The sequence below is a fragment of the Centruroides vittatus genome, unplaced genomic scaffold, assembly GCF_030686945.1.
Source record: "Centruroides vittatus isolate TY-2023 unplaced genomic scaffold, ASM3068694v2 contig_120, whole genome shotgun sequence".
NCBI classification, from domain to species: Eukaryota; Metazoa; Arthropoda; class Arachnida; order Scorpiones; family Buthidae; genus Centruroides; species Centruroides vittatus.
The window spans coordinates 3,585,569-3,607,260 of NW_027120768.1; the positions used below are offsets into that span (position 1 = coordinate 3,585,569).

Genomic DNA, 21,692 nt, shown 5'->3' on the forward strand with positions numbered 1-21,692 from the left:
ATTTTATTATAAATTAATAACAACTCTTTAATTGAACAGTTTATTTATGCTATGTTTTGAAGGAACGAAACATTGTTTATATATTTTTCATTTTGTAATTATTATTTTATTTATTTAGTTACAGAAGAAATGCGAAACAATTGCCTGCACAAGAATATCTGAAATTTGTTTCACTGTATTACGATTATTCTGTAGTGTTTTTTCTTCAATGGTTTTGGATTAATGTACGATTTTATATGGCATTTTGATTGAGATAATCAATAAAACTTTATTATTGTTTTACTGTGTTATGAATTTCTTTGTCAGTTTAGAGAATAAAAAATTTAAATTTTTATTTAAACAAATGTAGAAAATTTGAATTTATTTAAATCAGGTTTGATTCATAATATTCATAGAAATTCGTTTATTACTAATTAAATCAGCCTGACGCTTCGCAATTATCGTTTATAACCATGGGAGATCCAAGTTCTTTGATGGCCAATTTAAAAAAGATTCTTAAGAGAAAATTTTTAAGGCTGATGGCATTGAAAATTATATTATTTTCAAAAAATTCTCGAAACCGGAAGTAGATGGAACCAAACGGCTTTTTGCGTCAAAATCCCATTTAATTCTTCTATTAAAGCACGGTTCATAAAATTTGTTAATTTTCTGCAAATTTTCTACGACTTTAAAAATTTCCACTTCAGCAATACACTTTCCTTTTAATTATTTTATTTTTGCTAACGGATATACATAATATATCGGCATAAAACTTAGATGCTTGCAGAAAAAATTCTTAGTTAAGGCGGCTTGATACTGAATATACTATATAATCATAGGAAAGGAACTTGAAGACTTCTTTGTTCAAGAGAATGTCTTCATAACGTTCTTTCCAAACGAAGACTATTTGCGATAAAACTTGCCTTTTAAGAAAAAAAGGCAAAAGGTAAAAGCAAAATTCCTCTCTGGATTTCTTTGGGTAAGCGAAAGCAGGTACTAACGTAGGTACTTTGTGGCATAAGATTTCTGTATAAAAGACGCGTGATATATCATTTAAAAAGGAATGCTATAATAATAATATAGCCATCTCCCACAAATTTTGTCATGATTGGGAAGAAAAATAAACGACAGGTGCAATCTTACGTCATTTCCCTTCCCCCATTGTCACCAATCGTCATATACAAACGAATCCTCCTTCCCCCATAAAATAAAGACGTAATACTTGGACGGTTCTATCGTGATTATATAATTGATATTAACAAAGAAATTAAGGAATAAATTGAATAAAACAAGATTAAGCAATTTTTAATTGATATTGATAATGGCAGTAATTAAACGTGATACATTGTTAATTAAACGAGATTAAATTGTTGGTGGCTGGAGGTAATTATACCAGAAATTCAATAAATTTTTGGTTTAATTACCATCACATATCTGGCAGTTTGTAATTTTTTAAATACTGTATTATTAATTTTTAAAATAATTTTTAATACCTATTTTTGAACTCATCCTCAATATTTTCGTTTGAATGTATTACGTCAAACAAGTACTGAGAAGCAATAAATCTGCGTGTTTTCTGTTATATCACAATCGAATTTCAAATTATCTTTATTATTAGTAATACATTTAAAAATGTCTAAATATTCAATAAAATTTGATTACACTAGATTTTATGCCGGTAATAAAAAGAATATAATAGCATTTCATCTATTTTCTTAACAATTACGTTTGGAACTTCCTCCCTTTCCTATAAAACAGTTGATTACACACACTCCTGACCTACATAACAGCGACTTCTCATAAAATCAATAAGCTTAAATATAAAATAAAAATGATGTAACAAATTTATTATACCTTAATCTGAAGCATTGTACTTTATACTTTAAAATTCCAACCTAATTAAAATTTTTTATTAACGTTAAAAAATCATTTGAAATTTTACCCTTAATCAAATTTCTAGAAAAGGTAATAAATTTGTTTAAGGGATTAAACTTTTACTGTGAAACATTTTAAATTTTATTTGTGTTCGATAAAGCACAATATATGATGTAATCAAGAGAGTGAAAGAGAAGAAAAACGCTGTCTAGAGCTGAAGGAAGCGAAAGAAAAAGAGTAAGAAGCTAATCGATGCCACTGTTGTCTCTCCATATGCTGGATCGAAACTTCAAAATACCTCACACACATGCGACTGTATCTCAAAGGAAAGGAATATTGTTATTACGTAAAGGATTTATGCACCCAAGTAGATTGTAAAGTAATTACATAACTAAACAAGGTTACTCCGACAAGTAAACGAAGGTGATGGTAAATTATATGGCCTAAAATTCACGGACATACGAGTCTGTGAGCAATTGCCACCCCACATTCGAGCAAAATAATAAATTGTTTTGAATTTTGAAGATCTTCCCCCGAAACATTAAAAATGGGCTACGTAACAACTATTTTAACATACTTTCTATTGCATATTTGAAAAATTAGTCTTCAGATTTAATGCTTAAGTTTTCATTTCAGTTCTTTGCTTGTCTTTTTCTTCCTTCATAGATGATAAATATTTATTGAATTAAATTTTCAATAAGATTAACATGCATATCATGTTCATAGATTATTAATATTCTTAAATATCTAAAATATAACGTTTACTTATTGTATTTTGAATTATACGTGATCAAAACTATGAATAACGAGAACAAACTGCTCGTTGAACGGAGGTTGTTTTGTACTAATTTCAAAAAGAAACGTTCTAGAAAAAAAATGGCCGCCGTTTAGAGAAGGCCATCATTGGTTATATTTGAAAAACAATAAATTCTTCTTACATATTTAACCTGAAAATGTATTTTATATGTATTATTAGATATATATAGTACATATTATAATATTTTAAAACATAATTTATCAATCTTGGCAACACTACAGGCTTGCTTTTAAACTGTATTTTGAAAAGAACTCTATTAATCACATACACGCGCACACAGTGACTTCCTCATACCTTTGTTTAAACACCTACACTAATTTCTTTGTAATTAACTGGTAGACATTTCCTTTAAATTCTGTTTTATATCGCAGCTTAATAAATACGGTAGACCTACGTAAAGTTTTAAGTATGTTTTTAATGACGGAATCATTAATGTTTACCAAGACAAATTCAACTCCCATAAAAGTCGAAACTCTCCGTGTTCGAATTTTATTCTTGTAGAAGCTCGTTAAGCGATGTCAATTGTATTTTTGATTTTGTTTTGTTTGATACCACTCGGTACGGCAAAACTCGAATTCATTGGTACGTTTTCTTTTTTATTTTCTATATTTAGTGTTTGAAAGACACATTTAATACTACTTTAAATTACTTTAAAATGTTTTCTGTTTAAATTTATATTAATAAAACTTTGTTTTCAGAAAAAGTAAACACGGCTGTGAGTATTTAAATAGAAAAATAAATGCATTTTTAATTTTAAAATATTAATTATTAATATATCTATAACCAAGGGGTACGCAGAAAACATTCTAGAGGGGCAAAGATTAAAGACAAATAATTATCAATACAGTATTATAATTTTTATTTATTTGTTTAATTTTTGGGGGATTTTTACAGTAGATTATAGAATACAGCATTGCCTCAATATACTGTAAAAAGACAAAGTGTCCTATGGCCGGGGGTGTAAGTTTACATACCTAAATCACTTTTACGATTATTGATAGAGAAGATAGAGAATACTTTGATAGAAAAGATTTAAATTATGGTGTACAATAGAAACATGTTGAGAATTTTGATTAAAAAGTGATTATTTACAGATTGGCGATTGTTGCTCACAACAGAATGAACAGTCGGGATTTTCTAATGTAAATATTTCCTTAATTCACTATTTAACATTGCCGAAATTTTATATTTTAATTAAATTAAGAAAAAAATTAATTAATTTTTATTTCGAACAAATAAATGCATTAAACTTGCGTTAGTTCGAAATCAGAGAGATGATTTTCTGTTCGGTTGAATTTCCTATATTGTATTCATTCCTCATATAAATTTATTAGAATATAGTAAGTTAATTAATTGTATAAATTAACTATAAACTTAAATTTATGATGATTTTATGTTTAATTTTTATGATCCAATAAACACGATGTGTTTATTGGATCATAACTTTGATCATAACTTTATTTATTAGATTGGATCATAACTTTTTCCTATTTATAAAAATTTATATCGCTTAATAAATTTTTATTACTTCTTAGAAATTTCTTTAGATAATTCCAAGTTTTTTTTCTTTGGATTCTTTACAATTGAAATTAATAACAATTTATTTTTATTAATATCTTAATTAATGTTTTAAATCGATGCTATCTTCGTTCTTAAATGAGAAAAAAATTAATTTGCGGAAAAATAAATAAACTTAGCTTATAACTTTTCACTGTTAAAATGCATAATTTTCTTATCTTTAAAATATTTTATACGTAAAATGTATTAATTAAAGATAATTTAGCTTTTTAAAATATTTCACACTCCTCTTAATGTAAATTTTATAATTAGAGTGTTGTTTATGCTTAACTGCGATTAATATTTTTTAAATTCATTTATCTTTTAGGATTTATATATTGAATGTCTTCAAGGAAAATATGAGGAAGTAAGATATTATTTTATTTTTCTTATTTTGATTAATTAATCGTCTTAAATATATGTAAATTAAACTGTGCTGGATTTAAAATATCTCTATCTTAATTTATTTTCATTAGTTTTTACTTTAATAGACAGAATTAGTTATAAATTGAACGTTTTATTTGTGTTTTTGAAACTATAGAATGATTTTACTAAGTGAGAAGCTATTTAACAATTATTTTACTGATTATTAAATTTTTTTTTTATTTGAAATGTTTTTACTTTTATAATTGTATAAGTATAATTTAATAAAATAGTAGATTATATATACTGTATATATATATATATATATTTATAGTCGCACTCTAAATAATCTAAGTCCTTCAGTGTCACCGAGCAGAAAGTGTTTGAAAAAGTTTAAGTTGAATTTAATAAAATAAGGCAATTGTACACATGGAATACCTAACAAAGAAAACTGGCTTCCCTTTAGTTGTTAGATACGAAAAGGAAACTCTACGCGATTAGGATGTTGGAGAGGCGAGAACCTACGACCAATTTCCATTAGTTCATCGGTTTTATCCACTGGACCACTAGCGGCTTCTTTCATCTCTGCAACTTGCGCGTGCATGTGGATTAGCTGGATGCTTCCTCTCTTTCTAGCCTTAGTTCCGGACATAATGGAATTGGTTACTGTCGGTAGGTTTTTTTCTTCCGGATTCTGGGAAGCTCCCGTTCTGGTTCCGGCTTTCTTTGTTTTAGGTAGTGTCTAGGTGTCCCACATGCCTTGAACTTGCTCCCAGGATTATCAGCAGCGGCAGGTGGTGCACTAGGGTGACCATCAAAAGTCGGTAACAGGCCTTCTTCATCTGCTCTTCCGTGTTGCTTTAAATCATTAGTAAAAGTCCTTCAGCTAATCTAGTGTACCTACCGCTCTACTTTTGTTGCTGCTTTCTACCTAAATCTCTTTCTCCTTTATCTCACTTTCCTCCGTTTCCTAACTGGCAACACGCTTAGGTAACAGATACTAGCTCCATATATTACACTAACAGCTTTTTATAAACTTCCTCATTTAATCTAAATATCAAAATTATTTATTTATGAATAATGCTATTTTATATGTTTTGCATAATCCATATATGCTGATTTAATCAATTTCTGAGGCAAACCAGAAGTCGTTATTTTCGATTCAAAAATTTTCCCCTGAAAGATGTTAGATGACCGGCTCAACTTTAATGTGAAAGGGAAAGTATGATATACAGGGGCAAGCCACTACTAATTTGAGGTGGAAAGCATATATTTTAGGTTAAATAAATTAAAAATATGATTAAAAATTGCAGCCCAGCATTGTGATGATGTCACAATAAATAATTGTTCGTTTTATATGCATTTTTTTTAAAGTTATAAAAAATGGCCACTGGCCACTGACATTACCATTGTTGGGAAGTAGTTGTTATAGAAATTTCGACTTTAACTATTTTAAAGAAGTCAAATTCAAATATTCAAATGAGAGAGTTGACTTTTAGTACAGTCAGGACTGACGCAAGCCAACATTTATGGCGTGCACCACATGAGTGCGTCATCATCGAGAGAGAACCGAAAAACATTCCTAATTAAGTGCCTGATTTGTTTTATGCAATGATAAAAAAAATTAAACAAACACTACATTGAAAAATAAAATTGTGACCTCCAATGGCCCGTGTTAACGCTTGCATTATATATTTATATGGGTTTACGCTATTGTCCGATTACCAGGAAGAAGTGGTCCTGGTTGTGAGTTTCTCCTCCGGTGAGGAGTAAACTAAGTTATACGGACTAAATATAGCAGTTCACTGTATATTTTGCATTAATTCGTAAGAGACGATAAAAATATGAGTCACGCGGGCGCAAGATACACTGAGTACAGTAAAGAAGCAAATACGGCAAGGTTGGGACCGGAAGTAGTCCGAATTTCGGAGTTTTTGGTTTTCTGGTCATGGGCTAAATATAAATTTAAATATAAAATTAATTTAAAATATATTCTCTCCACATCAAATTAGCACTATCTTGTCCATGTACCGGTACATTATACTTTTCCGTTAGTAATAGAGTCGTGCCGGTCATCTATCTAAATCCTTTCAGGGAAAAATTTTTGAAGGAGTGACGTGACTTCCGGTGCCTCAGAAGTTCATATACCGTTATTCAGGACCTCCTGTACCTAGTCTTTCCATGTATAGTCTCTGCGTTCATCTATCTAACTTCGTTCTCGTGATTAAGGAAAGACAGACAGAAGACGATGGAAATTTATAGGTCTACAATTTTTTTCAAATTGCAGCCCAATACACAATGAAAAGTTAAATACAATTGCGTTTTTAACAGATACAAATTAATATACTTCTGAAGCTGTTTCATCGTTATTAATCCGTTAATTATAGAATACCGTGTATAGTGTAATATTTATGATGAAAATTAAACGAAGAAACGTAAAGAACTGACCCCACAAAAACCAAAACAAAGTCGTTGTGCAACGAACCAAATTCAAAACTAGTCAGTTTTTCGATAATCCCAAATTTCTGATGCCACATTATTGGTCTATTACTGAATAATTATCTAAATATTTTAAAAATTCATGTTTTGTTTTAAATATATTCGTATTTCACTAGTTTATTCAAATTAATAAGGTTTCGGTGCCCACCAGTGACTAAAGGAATACAGTTCCAGTCATTGAAACCATTGAAGTTTAATGGTTTCAATGGTTGGTACCGTGTTCGCGCGTGACTAATCATCTGGCCACGTGGATTTTTACGGGGTATCGTCACGTGAGTAACATCTAAATAGTTGCCAGTTTTCTATAGAAAGTCCTTCCAGGAAGCACTCTTCTAGGCAGATCGTTTTCGTGTTGCGTTGTCTTCTCCCATCAAACTCAATAAATTGGGCTGCAATTTTCAAATTATAGAGCTATACATTCCTACTGTCTGTCCTTCGTTAATCTCGAGAACTGAATTATATAGGTGAAAATCCAGACAGGTTTGGAAAGCTTAGGAGCCGGGAACCGCAATTAACTATATATCAACCGATCTTTACCGGAAATCATGTAATTTTAATTCGAAATTTTCTGGAGCACGGAGTTAGATAGATGACTGGCATGACTCTATTGTTATCAGGAGAAGTATGTTGTACAGGGAAAAGACACCACTAACTTTAAACTTAATTAAATATACCGGTATTGACATAAAGAAAACCTAAAAATGTATAACATAAAATAACGCAAATAACAATTGGCTTTCATAATTGGAACTTTTAGTTTCTATTTCAGAGAAAAATGGAAGAAGTGGCTATTTAAATTGGTTCAGTTATTTCATGGTTTTAGAAAAATTAATTAAATTTAAAGATATAAAATGCTTATTATAAAGAACTCTCATAAATTAGTTCATCCCTTATAAAATATTTAATTTATTGATTATAAACAATAGTGAGAAAAAAACATATGTATACGTAGTAATTAAATACATGGTGACTGTAGTTAATTGATTCGCAAATCAACCGAAGACATAGAGCAAAAATAAATCTAGTAACGAGTTGCATAACTTTTCCGCCTTTTATGAGATTTTATTTTAAAAATAACATTTGTATTATTAATCAAAATAAATAACTAATATTGTATGTGGTACCATCTGTTATGAGATTTTGTTATAAAAATTTTTATATTTTCATTTATTATATAATAATTTTATATAACTATTTTATAATAATTAATAGCAAAAGACTTAATTTTGAGGGCAGAGTTGAGTTTTATAAACAATATAAATGTTAATAACAAGTAAAATCTTCAATAAGTCTAGCCCGTCGCAAAATATAGCACTTGACCACCCTCTATCTCTTTATCCCCTCGACCTTTCACAACTAAAATTTAATTCCATCAATGCCCCTTATATACAAGCTACCATACCAAATTTCGCTTCTTTAACTTTATTCTGTCCTGAGATATTAAGCGAAATAAACGTCAACACCCTCTCCCCACACACAGACATTCACGGAACTTTTTGTTTTTTATTTACTTTTTTGGATTCAGGGAATCTCAAAACTTGGAGATTTTCAAAAAACTCGAAGGGTCAAATTTGACACAATTCCATTACTTTCCCTTCTTATGTATAGACTAAATAACAGCCAGGAAAGTAACATGTTAACTTAATTTCTCAAGCTTTCGGAAAATATCACCCTGAAGTTCAGAATTCGCTCTGTATTTTAGAACATCTCATAGATGATAAATGATATTACAGGTTGATAGGCCAATCTATGAGAAGTTATAAGTCTGGATAATTATATCTGCTCTATATTTATAGACATTCAGTAATGTTCAACAAAGAAACTCAGTTTCTTTGTCAAACATTGTTATTCTCCCAAGGTTTTCAATTCTTAACATTAATTTATATTAAAATATTTAAATATACCGTATTTATAAATATTAAAAATCTTTTAAACTTAAGTTTAAAATGTACAGTTTTAGTTATTGTATATATATTTTAATTAAATTATTTAACTCATAGTGTGAAGAATGCAAATTGCAAAAAGAAGTAAGTAAATGCTTAATAATAGCTTTTTTAATTAAAATTTTATAAGAGAAAAATAGAAATTCTTACTTAATTTACTTAATTACTATTTGATAACGGAAAAATATTCTTAATTTTTAGTGTGGAATAACACAGGTAAGCTTAAAATACAATTATTTAAAATAATTATTTACTAATTAATTTATTTTCAAATATTCGCTTACTCCAAAGGAAAATATTTTTGAAGAATTAAGGAAAGAACCTGTGAGTTTATTATAAAATTTTTAAGATATAATAATATATAGAAATACTTTCTATTACACAATGAAGTGGTATAGTAAGACAATAGACTATCAATACATTCATTTTATTAAATATTATAATTTTATGTTTATTGAGGGGTATAAACTCCTCTCCTACTGGCTAAAATTATACAATTGTAAATACTACAACATTATTTAAATATTCTTAAAATTTAGCTTTTACAGTATATTAGCTTCTTTGTTTATGATGTAATTTACATAATAATTATTTTATTATTTTACAAATTTTAATAGAGTTGTTATATATACTTTTCATAATTTTTTTTTATTTTAAATTACACATAGAAGTAATTTATATAACGTAATAATAATAATGTACACACTATATTAATTAGTTTATAGCTAAAGATTGCCAAGATGACACGGTTAATGCAAAATTTAAGGTAATTATTTATAGTTAAGAATTTCTTATGAACGTTTTAAACTTATTTAATTCACGTTATTATTAATTAAAAAATATTATTTAGGTATGGTCATCGATAGCTGCGTTACTACGTCAATGTTTAGGTAAGTAAATGTATCATAAATATTTCGGTATTTTGTAATTTTAATTAAATTATTGGTAATTCTTTCATAGATAAGAAAATCAGACAAGAGGTAAAATAATTAATTTTACTGATATTTATGCAAATAACATGGGTTTTCCTATATAAATTCTGTATATTATTTTTCCTAATTACATTTTTAGGTTGAGGAATGTTGTCAAATTGTAGATGAAACTGATAATGATAATTTCCAGCAAGTAAATAACTTAAAATTCCTTTCTAATAATTTATGATTAGATTTTTGCAATGAATTTTTATTTATGATTAATTTCTTTTTTGTTTACAGAACTTTAATCAATGTTTAAAAGATAATTATTCAAAAGTGAGTGTTTTTTGCATTTTTAGATTATCGCTGTATGTAATTTACTTAATAATTCTTTATGGTTAAAAATTTACCTATGGTATACAAAATGGCGGCTCGTGTCTAATTCCAGCAAACAGAAGAAGGGAAACAATGGGAACGCACGTTCTAACCTAACCTAAACTATTCTAATAAATAACAATAATTATTACCAACCAAATTATTAGAATAGGTTAGGTTAGGTTAGAACGTGCCTTCCCACTGTTTCCCTTCTTCTGTTTGCTGGAATTAGACACGAGCCGCCATTTTGTATACCATAGGTAAATCTAGCCTTATTTTATTATAAATACATTAATAATTTAATTATTAATAAACAAATTCTATAATTTAAATAATTAGTACAAAATAAACAAATCGTCTTAATTAATCATTTATTTGTTTCATAGTTATATATGTTAAGATAATAATTTAAATAATTTAATAATAAATAATTTTCTAGCCAATAATAAATTAGAAATTAAAATATTTATAATTAAAGGTTGACCATTTTACAGAAAATAATTTTTTAAAATTTAATAAATAAATTTTATTTTAAAAATATATTTAAAATAATTGTGGATATTTTTATTTCAGTGTGAAAAATGCAAGAAATTTACAGAATTTGTTAGTAATTTTTTTTTTCTAATTTATAAATTTCTACGTATAATTTTATTTTATCGTATTTTAATTTTAACTGCATAATAATTAAAAATTGTTAATAAAATTATCATCTTTTTACAGTGCGAATTTAAAAAGGTAAGATTCGCATCATTTTTATATTTATTATAGAGATTTGTACATTTTAAAATTTTCTAGAAAGGCTTTTATGAGAAATTTAAATATATTATTAAAAAGTCTTTTAATTTTAAAATTATTAAATTAATTCTTATTCATTAATAATAAAAGCAGATATAATATAACAAATTTCATAAAATCCTTGTTTAAAATTAATTTCTTTTATTATTATTATGTTGCGAATGTCATGTTCAGCTAATACAGGTTCGAAGTACTATGCCGGACTAAACTCAAGGCATAGCTACCCAAACAAGTGTAACATTAAGCTGTGTTATTGGTATATCTGTCAACGTCTACAAATTTCCTAACAATGTGACATGTTCAATATTGTGCATTTCTGCAATGCCATGTGTGTTTTTATTATGGTTTAAAGTTTCTAGACTTTATGTAGTGTATGTGGTATAACACTAGTATAAGATAGAACAACAGGTACTGTACATATAAATACCTTATCAATCCTCCACATTGTCTTATTTCTTCAGCGAGTAAAGTGTACTTGATTTTTTCAGTGTGAGCATTTTTCATGTTATAAGTGTTTGAAACGGAGATGTTTACTATATATGTGATTTTACTGCATTTGTCAACGAGGTTGATGTCAGATCTATTCTGATGAATTGTTTTATCTGCGATTACGGCTCTGTCATAGTATATTTTGTGTCTGTCATTTTCTAATACTGCCTGTAAAGTATATTTGTAGTATGGTACCTGGGTGTTTAATAATTTGTCTTTCTGTGCAAGCTCTTGGTGTATTATAATTGTAATTTGATTATGCCTATGTAAATAGTCTATTTGTGCTAAGAGCGTGCTACCAGAAGTAGTGTTGCCAACTCAAAAAAAATAAAAGTAGCTAAAATCAAACAGAAAACTCTTTAAAAATTACTAAAAAATGTCAAAACTTGCTAAAAAAGTAGCTAAACAAAAAATAAAAACTACCTTTAATTATTCTATTAACTTTATTCAAAAAGTCCATTCGTCGCTAAATTTCATTCAATTTTTTCGTTGTGTTCAAATATGATCCTGCTTCACACACTAAATTTTGGTTTGGTTTTACATACCAAAATCAGAGTAGATACTTCGGCTTTGAGTTTAGCAAATACGCTATTATTGATTCTTATCATTACAGAAGTGTCATCTGTTCCAGATGCAACGAGTTTATTTAAATCCATGGCTTTATTTCGTTTGTTCCAAGACGTTTGTCTACGTGATTTATAGGATAACTTTCTGTTACAAAAAGCACCATATTTCCCTCTGTTCTATGAACATTCGAACTTTTCACGAATGGAAGAATATTTACACTCTGCTGAACACTAAACGATAACTTGGCTTTTATACGTTTTTGAGTTTTTCTATGCTTTCTAAATCACTTACTTTTGCTATCAAAATGTAGTTATGTAGTTACAATATTTGCAGTGACACTTTGTATTTTCTCCTTCAATTTTCTGCAATCAATTTTTATACCTATTCTCACTTATCCATTCTATTCGAAATTTTTGAGTATATTGTCTTTCATTTGGCATTTTCACTGATATAATGGTAATAAATAATAAATTGCAATATCAATAAATAATAGTAAATAATAATATCACAAAATGACATTATATTAATGTTATTATTATATATAATTTTGAACTTTGCGCAAGTATTTGATGTTAATTGTTCTATTTTCTTGTTTTAAGGAAGACATTGATGACATTTTTAATAATGGGGAAGTAAGTAGTGTTTATACTTTATTAAATTTCAGAAATGTAGTGTATTTAAGTATGTCATTTTCCCCATAAGTAAATAATGTTATAATATTATACATATCAATAAGTAGAGTAAAAATAACTTAAGCCGCTAAGAAAATAAAAATGAAATTACTCTTTTATAATGATTATTTAATCATTTAATTCTGATTACATCTCTTAACGCATTTTATTCTTTTAACTTATTATACAAAATAACCTAATTTATAAATATATATTAAATTATGAAAAAGAGAAATTATAACTATTGTTTTTAATAGTTCAATCCTGGAGATTGCGACGCAGAAAATGAAGCTACAATATCAAAGGTTGCTTATTGTTTACTGAATTTTTCTCCCATTTTGACCAAATGTTATTTTTAGGTTTATTTTATTAATTTTCTGTTTTATAATTAAATATAGGTTAAAAAACAAAAGCAACGTCTTTTAATAAAATGCATAAGTAAGATATATTTAATTAATTCGTTTATCAGGAATTATATTTTCATACAGAAACTTAATTATAATTATTATTTTTTTGTTTTGGTTCATAGAAAACAAGATTGATAAGAAGGTAATCTGCCTGTTTGTCTGTTGTCTGCCTGTCTGTATGTCTGTCTTTTCTTACTTAATATCGAAAATGCAGTTAGCTGAAAGTCGAGACCCGATATAGAAAGTTTAGTGGCAGGAGGCTCCGATTAAATATATAAGAACTTTCAGTGTGAAACGGAAGTCAAAATACTTCAATTCAAATAAGTTCTGAATGGAGTTAGATAGATGACCGGATTGAGTTTATTGTTAATGGGAAAAGTATGATGTGCAGGGAATAAAACACTACTAAAACTGAGAGCATTGTGACAATGTCACAATAAAGAAGAGCTCGTGTTCTTAGCATTATTTATGTTAAAATTAATATTTGTTCTAAGATAATCTGGTTTTCGGTTACTTTTGTACATAATTATATATTAAATAATTATGCACATATGTTTTTCTAGTCGATTTTATTTGAGCACTTATTCTATATACAAGTTGAACACGTTGGAAATTTACAATTAAGCAATTTTCTCGTTTCTTGTATCTGATTGAAACTTTCATTTATTATGTAAAACACTATACGTGTACTTTTCGATCAGATGCAGTCCAATATTCAATTTATCTTCCTGAATTTTATGTTTCGTTCAATTCACGTGAAAATATACTAAATTAAATAATATTTTGAAATTTCTTTATTAAATATGTTTAGATATTCCGTGGTTTTGGTTCTCTGCAAACGATTTGTTTGTATAAAATCAAACTTTTCTAAAATTTTCAGTAGCATATTTCAAGGTCTTTACAGTGTAACTTTACATAATAATAAAGTCAAAAAGTAAATCACTTGACTACAAGCCAACCAACGTATTATAATAATACTAATAATACTATTAGTATTATTCCTTATATCCCGATAAAGAATCCGGCTGTTAGTTTGGTAAAATATTTTATTTTTAATTTATTCTTATTTGTTTCATAAACATTTATTTTTAATATTTATAAATGAAGATATAAAAATTAGATGTAAATATAATAAAATTAAAACAATAGGAGAAAAAAAAAAAATATAGGCCTATATATAGGCTATATATAACGTATAGATTTACATTGTAAAACCAAAAACTTTATTTTTATATAGTCAATAGTTAAGTAATTTCATTCAGTTTATTTCTTTATACATCAATAATTTTTAATTTATTGATATTTAGTCACTAGTTTATCTTTGTATTATTGTATATTATATACATTAAGCAACAATTTATTAGAATGTGTGCGTAAACGGTCGCTTAATGTGTATGATCTACAGTAAAATATAATTCATTTCAATTTCAGATTGATGAATGTTGCAGTGAATCATCAGAGGATGCATCATCAACTAATGAAGATTTCCATCAAGTAAGAAAATGTGATATTTGATGTCGCTAGAAATTACAAAATCAACTATGCTTTTCCATGGGCCAAAATTAATATCATTTGTAATAATTAAATATATGTTTTTATTTCTGTATTTTAACATTTATTCTATTCCAGAAATTTATGGAATGTCTGAAGAAAAATTATGCTGAGGTTAGATGAATTTATCTACAGCGTATACTATAATCATTTGTTTTGTCATTCTATAGGTTATTACGCAGCCTGGTCTAAAACCTACTTAACACGTTAATGGTATTATTACAGCTTAATTAAGAAATGTATAAATATTACTCAAATATTTCAAATCGGCATTTAAAACCATTTACATTATAACACGCGTAATGTGTTCGCTTTCATCTTCATCAAAGAAAACATCTTGGAAATAATTGACAGTTCTTGAGGATAGAATGTATCAAACCAACTCAGAATTTTCTTTCATTTTGGCTTTTTCCACCCCGTTGGCAATAAGAGACCCTTTTTTTCATATCCACTGTTCGGCCAGGCCACAATGGGGAGAGCCAGTTGTTAGACACGGGCAAACATAACCTGGACTGACAGACAGTGAAAAATTTCGGAGATTATTTGAAACATTTTGAAATAAAAGAAAGTTTCTCAAAATAGAGAAAATCTGAGATCTTTGGGATTAGATTGAGGAAGATCGAAATTGAAGTTTAAAGAAAACGTATTGAAGACAACATTCGCATATTGAAGTCAACTTGAAATGATTTGAATGATATTTGAATAAGATTTGTATAGTTCAGTTTCAATAATTCATTAAGCTTGATAAATAGTTTTTAGGCCACTCTGCATATTGTAAACTACTAATAAACAATTTCAAATAGTTCTATAATATATAGTATTTATAACTTAAAATATAAAACATAATGTTTACGGTAATTACGTAAAAAGTCAATTACGAATAATATGATTTCAATTCTAGTGCGGTGTATGTAAAAAGATTATAAGCAAAGTAAGTAAACTTTCATATTTTTAAAACTAATTCTAATTTTAAAGTATTCTACGTAAAAGTTTATTAAACGTTAAACAATTAATATTTAATGTTATAAAACATTTTATGTCAATATTTTTTCATCAAAATAATTTTATTACGATGATTTCTTTCAGTGCAAACTTAACGAGGTATTGTAAGTTTTTATAATTTAAAATATCTTTATAGAGATTAACAAATATTTATCTTTTATTATAGTAAAAATCATAAATTTTAATTGATTTATCATTATTTATTTTGTATTGTAGACAGCAATTGAGGAAGCTGTTAAAGAATATAAGGTAAATACTATTTTATTATTTAAAAACTATATCATTAAAATTACATTTTATGGAGAAAGCCTCTATTATTAATTTGGTAATTAGACGTACAGTATTTATATTTATAACGTTGTTATAAGAAATATTGTGTTCTTGCTACTTTAACAGAGGGATGTAACTGGACAAACTGTAAATTATATTAAAGATACTTAGAGACAATTTATTATTATAAGTGATAATTTTTGAAGTGGTGCATCCTACCAAAATTTTACATAATTATATAATAAACAAAACATGGTTCTTGTTTTCTGGAGATAAAGACTTTTCTTATTACTATATGCGGACATTTGAGTTCAATTCCACTCCAAAGTTTCATGATTTTAATTAATAACTCGTTTTTATCCTCCTCTCTGTAACTCGTAACTTTCCTTTAATTATTAGGATTTAAAAAAAACAAAATTTATAGCTTTAATATAAATGTGTGTGTGTTTGAATTCTATATAACTCCTACAGTTTTAGTCAAATACAGATGAAATTTTGGTTATATTTGTTCTATGTTCTGAGGCTACTTATTTTGCGGAAATATTTGCTATACAATAAACGTTTTATCGATTTCGGATCGGTGATCGCACTATTGTTGCAGTGACGTCGGTGACCACGTGACGTTTATGCTGGATGTATATATATGTTACCGGCAAAACCCGATTTTACGCCAAACTAGTTTAGAACTATTATTTAAGTATATTAATGGTTAAAATAAAATTAAAAGGCAATCAATTAAATAAACAATATTTATTCAAGCATAGTCTAGTTAATAATTGTGGTAATTTATTAGAATAGGTTAGTGTGAATGTATGTCTCTTTAATTCGAATAAATAAATCCGGTAGACTTCCTCATAGCTATTGCTGTGAGGAAGTCTACCGGATTTATTTATTCGGGTTAAAGAGACATACATTCACATTACGTATATACAGCTACCGTATCTGAAATTGAGAAGAATAGGTTAGGTTAGAATAGAACGCGCGTGCCCACTGTTCCCTGTCTTCTGATTGCTGGAATCGGAGACGAGCCGCCACCTATACGTAGCGTAACATTAACCCCGATTTTTATAATTACGCAGACTATGTTTGAATAAATATTGTTCATCTAATTGATTGTCTTTTAATTTTATTTGAACCATTAATATATTTAACCATTAATATACTTGAATAATCATTCTAAACTAGTTTGGCCTGACAGGCTTACGCCAAACTAGTTTGGCTTAGGCAAAACCAGTTTGGCGTAAAATAGGGTTTTGCTGGTATTATATATATAATACAATATTAATAAATTGAACTTCTTATGTTTGCTACTTATTTACTTATTAATTAAAATTTCTTTTTAATAGGTTGAAGCTAAAGACTGTCAGGACGAGAAGAAAATCATTTTTGAAAAGGTGTTTATCGCTTTAAAAAATGTTATCATATTATTAAAATTTTAATGGTAACTTCATTTATAATTAATCTATTTTAATTAGTTGATGAAGCATGGTAGGATCATTTTTCAAAAGTGTAAAGGTAAGATGAATTTTTAAATATTACACACAAAAATTTTTAGTAATAATTCATATAGTATCAAAATACGTGACACACGTATTTGATACTATATAAATTATTACTAAAAATTTTTATTATAAAGATAGCAAATTAGTAACTATGTTTTTACAGAAAATATAGAAAGGGAACGAAAGGAAAATTCCGAATGAATTAACGATTGAAGACGACAATTAAACAATTGTTAATCTTACGATAAAAGTTAAATAAATTGCATGTGAAAAACTTAGCTGTTTTAATTTATCTGTTTTTTATGGTAAGGGATGTAATTTAAAAAGTTTATTAAGCAAGACACGAGACTTGTAGGACCTTAAGATAGAAACAACTGATGAGGAACAACACGCAGGGAAACGTCTCGAAGGATTTTATCATCAATGAATACACGAAAAAATAACATGTGATTCAAAGTATCTCTTTTATTTCGTGAATAATAACGTTTAATTAAGATTGTAATGAAATAAATGGTAGCTTGTTACCAATTGTAAGCTGGACTAATACAAACAAAATTTGTGTTCTTGTTTTATCAGTTTGAAAGAAATTTAGAATATTTAGTGTCTGCGATAAGGACTACGGAAGCCTTAAATTTTGAATAAATTCGTTGAATTGTTCTGGATTTACGCAATCTCAAATTGTTGTCTTTATTCTTTGCGATTATTTTATTTGGGCCTATACGTTATACTAAATCGTCTTAAACTAATTTTCTTCAGTTATTTTAGTGCTGGACCGAGCTTATCACACTACATGCACACACTCTTATAATGCTGGAAAGATATTTTTGGCTCTTTACAGATGTTTAAGTAGCAACTCAGTACATATTTTTCGTTTCTTTTATTGTAAAAACTGTTTATTAAACTCGCTTTTACCTTGTGTGGATAAGAAAAATTTACAATTTTACATTTCACTACAGATTTCTTTCTGACGAACACAAACTTTTGTTAAATTCATTACAATAAAACCTCAATTTAACGAACTAATTCAAGGGAGGAGTGTCCGTTAAAGCCGAAAATCCATCATATAATAAATTGAGTTTTCTAAATACGTGTGTTTAAAAATAAAAAAAATAAAAAATGTTAGTTTAGATGTTTTAACTTATGTAGACACGTTTATATAATTAAAATTTAAGTATGTATAAGAAGTTTATTTCGATTTCCATCGTTTTCTTCTTTATTAAAGTTTGAGAACTATGACGAGTACATAAGCAATATAACACGTCCATAAAACTCTATTGTGAAATTAATAAACAGACAAACATTTCTTGGAAAATACATTATAATTATACTGTATTTAACTAAACAAACTAGGTTATCCTAGTACCTGCAGACCATGGTAAATACGATCCTTGCACTGGCCAAGTACGGAGAGACGATTCAATAACAAAGCAATTTCCATCGATTACTTCGTTCTCGTGTTCTGTTCGTTTTTCGCACCTATTTTCCGTTTTGCGCACCTAATACTGTTTTTATTTTTGACCCCTAGGCCTAAATTCCGTTAGGTGCATTCGTCGCATCAGAGAGCATAGACATTGTAACTGTAATACCTTTGTAAATCGAATTATGTATTTATTTTTTAAAGAAAATATATACTAATAGAATGGTTTGGTTCGGTTTGACGGGACAAATTAACAGAACAGAGGAGATTTGCCAAAGGCGATGCTTCTCGAGAAAAATTTCTGGTGAAATTGACCCTTATTTAGGTGTTACATACAAAAAGAAAATTGTATTGAAAATCATACTTATTTTCAATGTAATTAGTTTGTATACAAGTACCTTGACAGAACGCATTCAACACCCAAACGTATGCATGCATATATACAGGAATATATATGTGTGTAAGGATCCGCAAACATTTTTTGATTTTTGAAGGAATCGATAGCCTTCACTAGTTTGGGAACCGATGTCAAGAAAGATAAAACTGAATCATCTCTTATATTATTCATTTATAATAAAACATAACTTATAATATTTGCAGTAACATTTATTTTTTAAAGCTTTACAATTATTTTATAAATGTTTAACATTATCTAAAGAAAATTTTCAGCAATTAAATTCAACAAATTATTGAAATTTTAATATCTTCAGACTGTTTAAATCTATCCAGTTCGTGTAGTATTTCTGTAAATAAAAAGTGTACTTTGATTGAAAAATTGTTATAAATGAAATCATTTGCATATTTTTTTAATACTTAAGAAATGTAGAGAATTGTCTACTTTATAAAATTTAATAGATTTATTTTAAAATTTATATTTCTTTTTCATATTCGAGTAAATACTGATAAATAGTTACATGAATATTTATTTTATTTATCAATTTAATATTAAATAAATATTAAATCTGTAATTATCACTGATTTTAAAAAATGTTATTACTCTAGTTGGAAACATCCTGTAATATCCTTCGGTTGTTGCTAAAAAAATAAAATTTTAATTACACAATAATTTAAAATAATTTTCAAAATAAGTTAATCTGAACTCTTCTGTTATATTACAAAATAAAACATTTTAATCAAATATTGAAACTGAAAACTTACGTTGTTAAAGGTATTCATTTTCTCTTTGCAGTCTATCCTTATTGAACTGTTCAAATAAACAGAAATCCTATGAACATTATAATTTTCAATTTTTGTTAATTAGAATACATCATGCAACACTTTTCCTAATCGTAAACTCTCTTATCAATAATAACACTTGTAATATTAGTAATAGACGCGTATTTACAACATTAATTCATAAGTTATATGCTTATGAAGGACTATAATCGTACTAGAAGTAATGAAATTGATTTTTATCAATTCAAAAAAGTTTACTACGAACGAATTATTATTCGTGAAAAATCATTTCAAATAATTTAAAATATATGTCCTACATTTTAAACACATAAAACTAATATGTTCTAATATGTTTACGTCATCAAAATTTGTTAACAATAGTATGCACTATAATACAAACACAACCAAGATGGTTGTGTTTGTTCCAAGCTTATTTTACTATCATCACGTGACACAGATATCACGGGTGTAATGTCCATTGATTCAGATTTTTGTGTTGCACGTAGCCATTTGAATTTTTTTTTAGACTATCCATTTCATTTCGCCTATCTGTGCAGCTTTTACCATTTTCAATCATTTACGCTACATGTTCCGTTAGAAATAAATTTACCGCTGTAATTTATCGGATCAAAGAAACGACCTTTAGAGCGATACCGTCATGTTCCGAATAGAGTTGCTATAAGTACAGTAAGGAAAGCTCATTCTTTTCTAAAGAGATTTAAATACAGTCGAACCGTGTTTTTCAACAGAACTCATAAGGGGAAAAAAGTATAAGTGAAACCATGCTTTCAGAATGAATATAGCCGTCAGAAAGAACGCAACAACTGAATTTGTATTGTACAGTACGTGTAATTCTTAGCAAATTTTGAATTTACTATACTGTACTGTTTAATACGTTTGTACAATAAATAAAAAAAGTAAAACAGTGTAAAATTAAGTCACGTAGTTTTAAAAAAATAACGAAGTTTTCTTTGTTTCTTGTTTCTTTCTCGGCTGTTATGTATACATAACAAGAGAAAGTATTGGAATCGTATCAAATTTGACCCTCCGAGTTTCTTGCAAATCTCCACGTTTTGAAACATCAGCTTGTCCCTGACGTTTACTTCGAAGACCCAGATGATCATCTCACGTTCAGGATTTACACTGACAGTTCCAAGATGGGTGAAAATGTGGGATGTTTACTCCGACTTAGGCCGCGAGCTTCACAACGCTTGCTTCCATCTAGGTACACACTGCTCAATAGCACAGGCGGAAACTTTATCTATTTATATGAGCTTAATTCACATTAAGCGTAGGAAGGACAAAAAGACACTACTTACACTGTCGTATTTATTCTGACAATAAGGTAGCTTTACACAAAATTGCGAAGTCTGATAGCCGCTTAAAACTCGTCGATCTCATATACCACATTCTTAGACAACAACAGTAAAATAGATTTCCAATGGGTCCCGGTCATGCGAGGGTTCTCGGCAATGAGACCGCTGATCGTCTCGCCAAACAAGCTGCAAAGTCTTCAGTCACTA

General features: G+C 27.8%; 1 protein-coding gene across 2 annotated transcripts; it reads left to right on the forward strand.

Annotated features, from left to right (window-relative positions):
• Positions 1-3,169: 3,169 nt before the first annotated feature.
• Positions 3,170-17,854, forward strand: LOC136984016 (uncharacterized). Of its 2 annotated transcripts, XM_067280928.1 has the most exons (26): positions 3,170-3,253; positions 3,370-3,386; positions 3,766-3,813; positions 4,557-4,595; positions 9,091-9,117; positions 9,235-9,249; positions 9,325-9,357; positions 9,752-9,799; positions 9,884-9,923; positions 9,994-10,013; positions 10,105-10,158; positions 10,248-10,283; positions 10,896-10,925; positions 11,043-11,057; positions 12,773-12,805; positions 13,102-13,149; positions 13,243-13,282; positions 13,374-13,393; positions 14,683-14,745; positions 14,881-14,916; positions 15,704-15,733; positions 15,889-15,903; positions 16,021-16,053; positions 17,421-17,468; positions 17,550-17,589; positions 17,740-17,854. In XM_067280928.1, exons 1-26 carry the CDS (start codon positions 3,187-3,189, stop codon positions 17,775-17,777), a joined length of 933 nt encoding a protein of 310 aa, XP_067137029.1. In that variant the 5' UTR covers positions 3,170-3,186; the 3' UTR covers positions 17,778-17,854. The 2 variants fall into 2 exon arrangements, with proteins under 2 accessions (XP_067137029.1, XP_067137037.1); XM_067280936.1 differs by lacking the exons at positions 10,896-10,925; positions 11,043-11,057.
• The last annotated feature ends 3,838 nt before the right edge of the window (positions 17,855-21,692 follow it).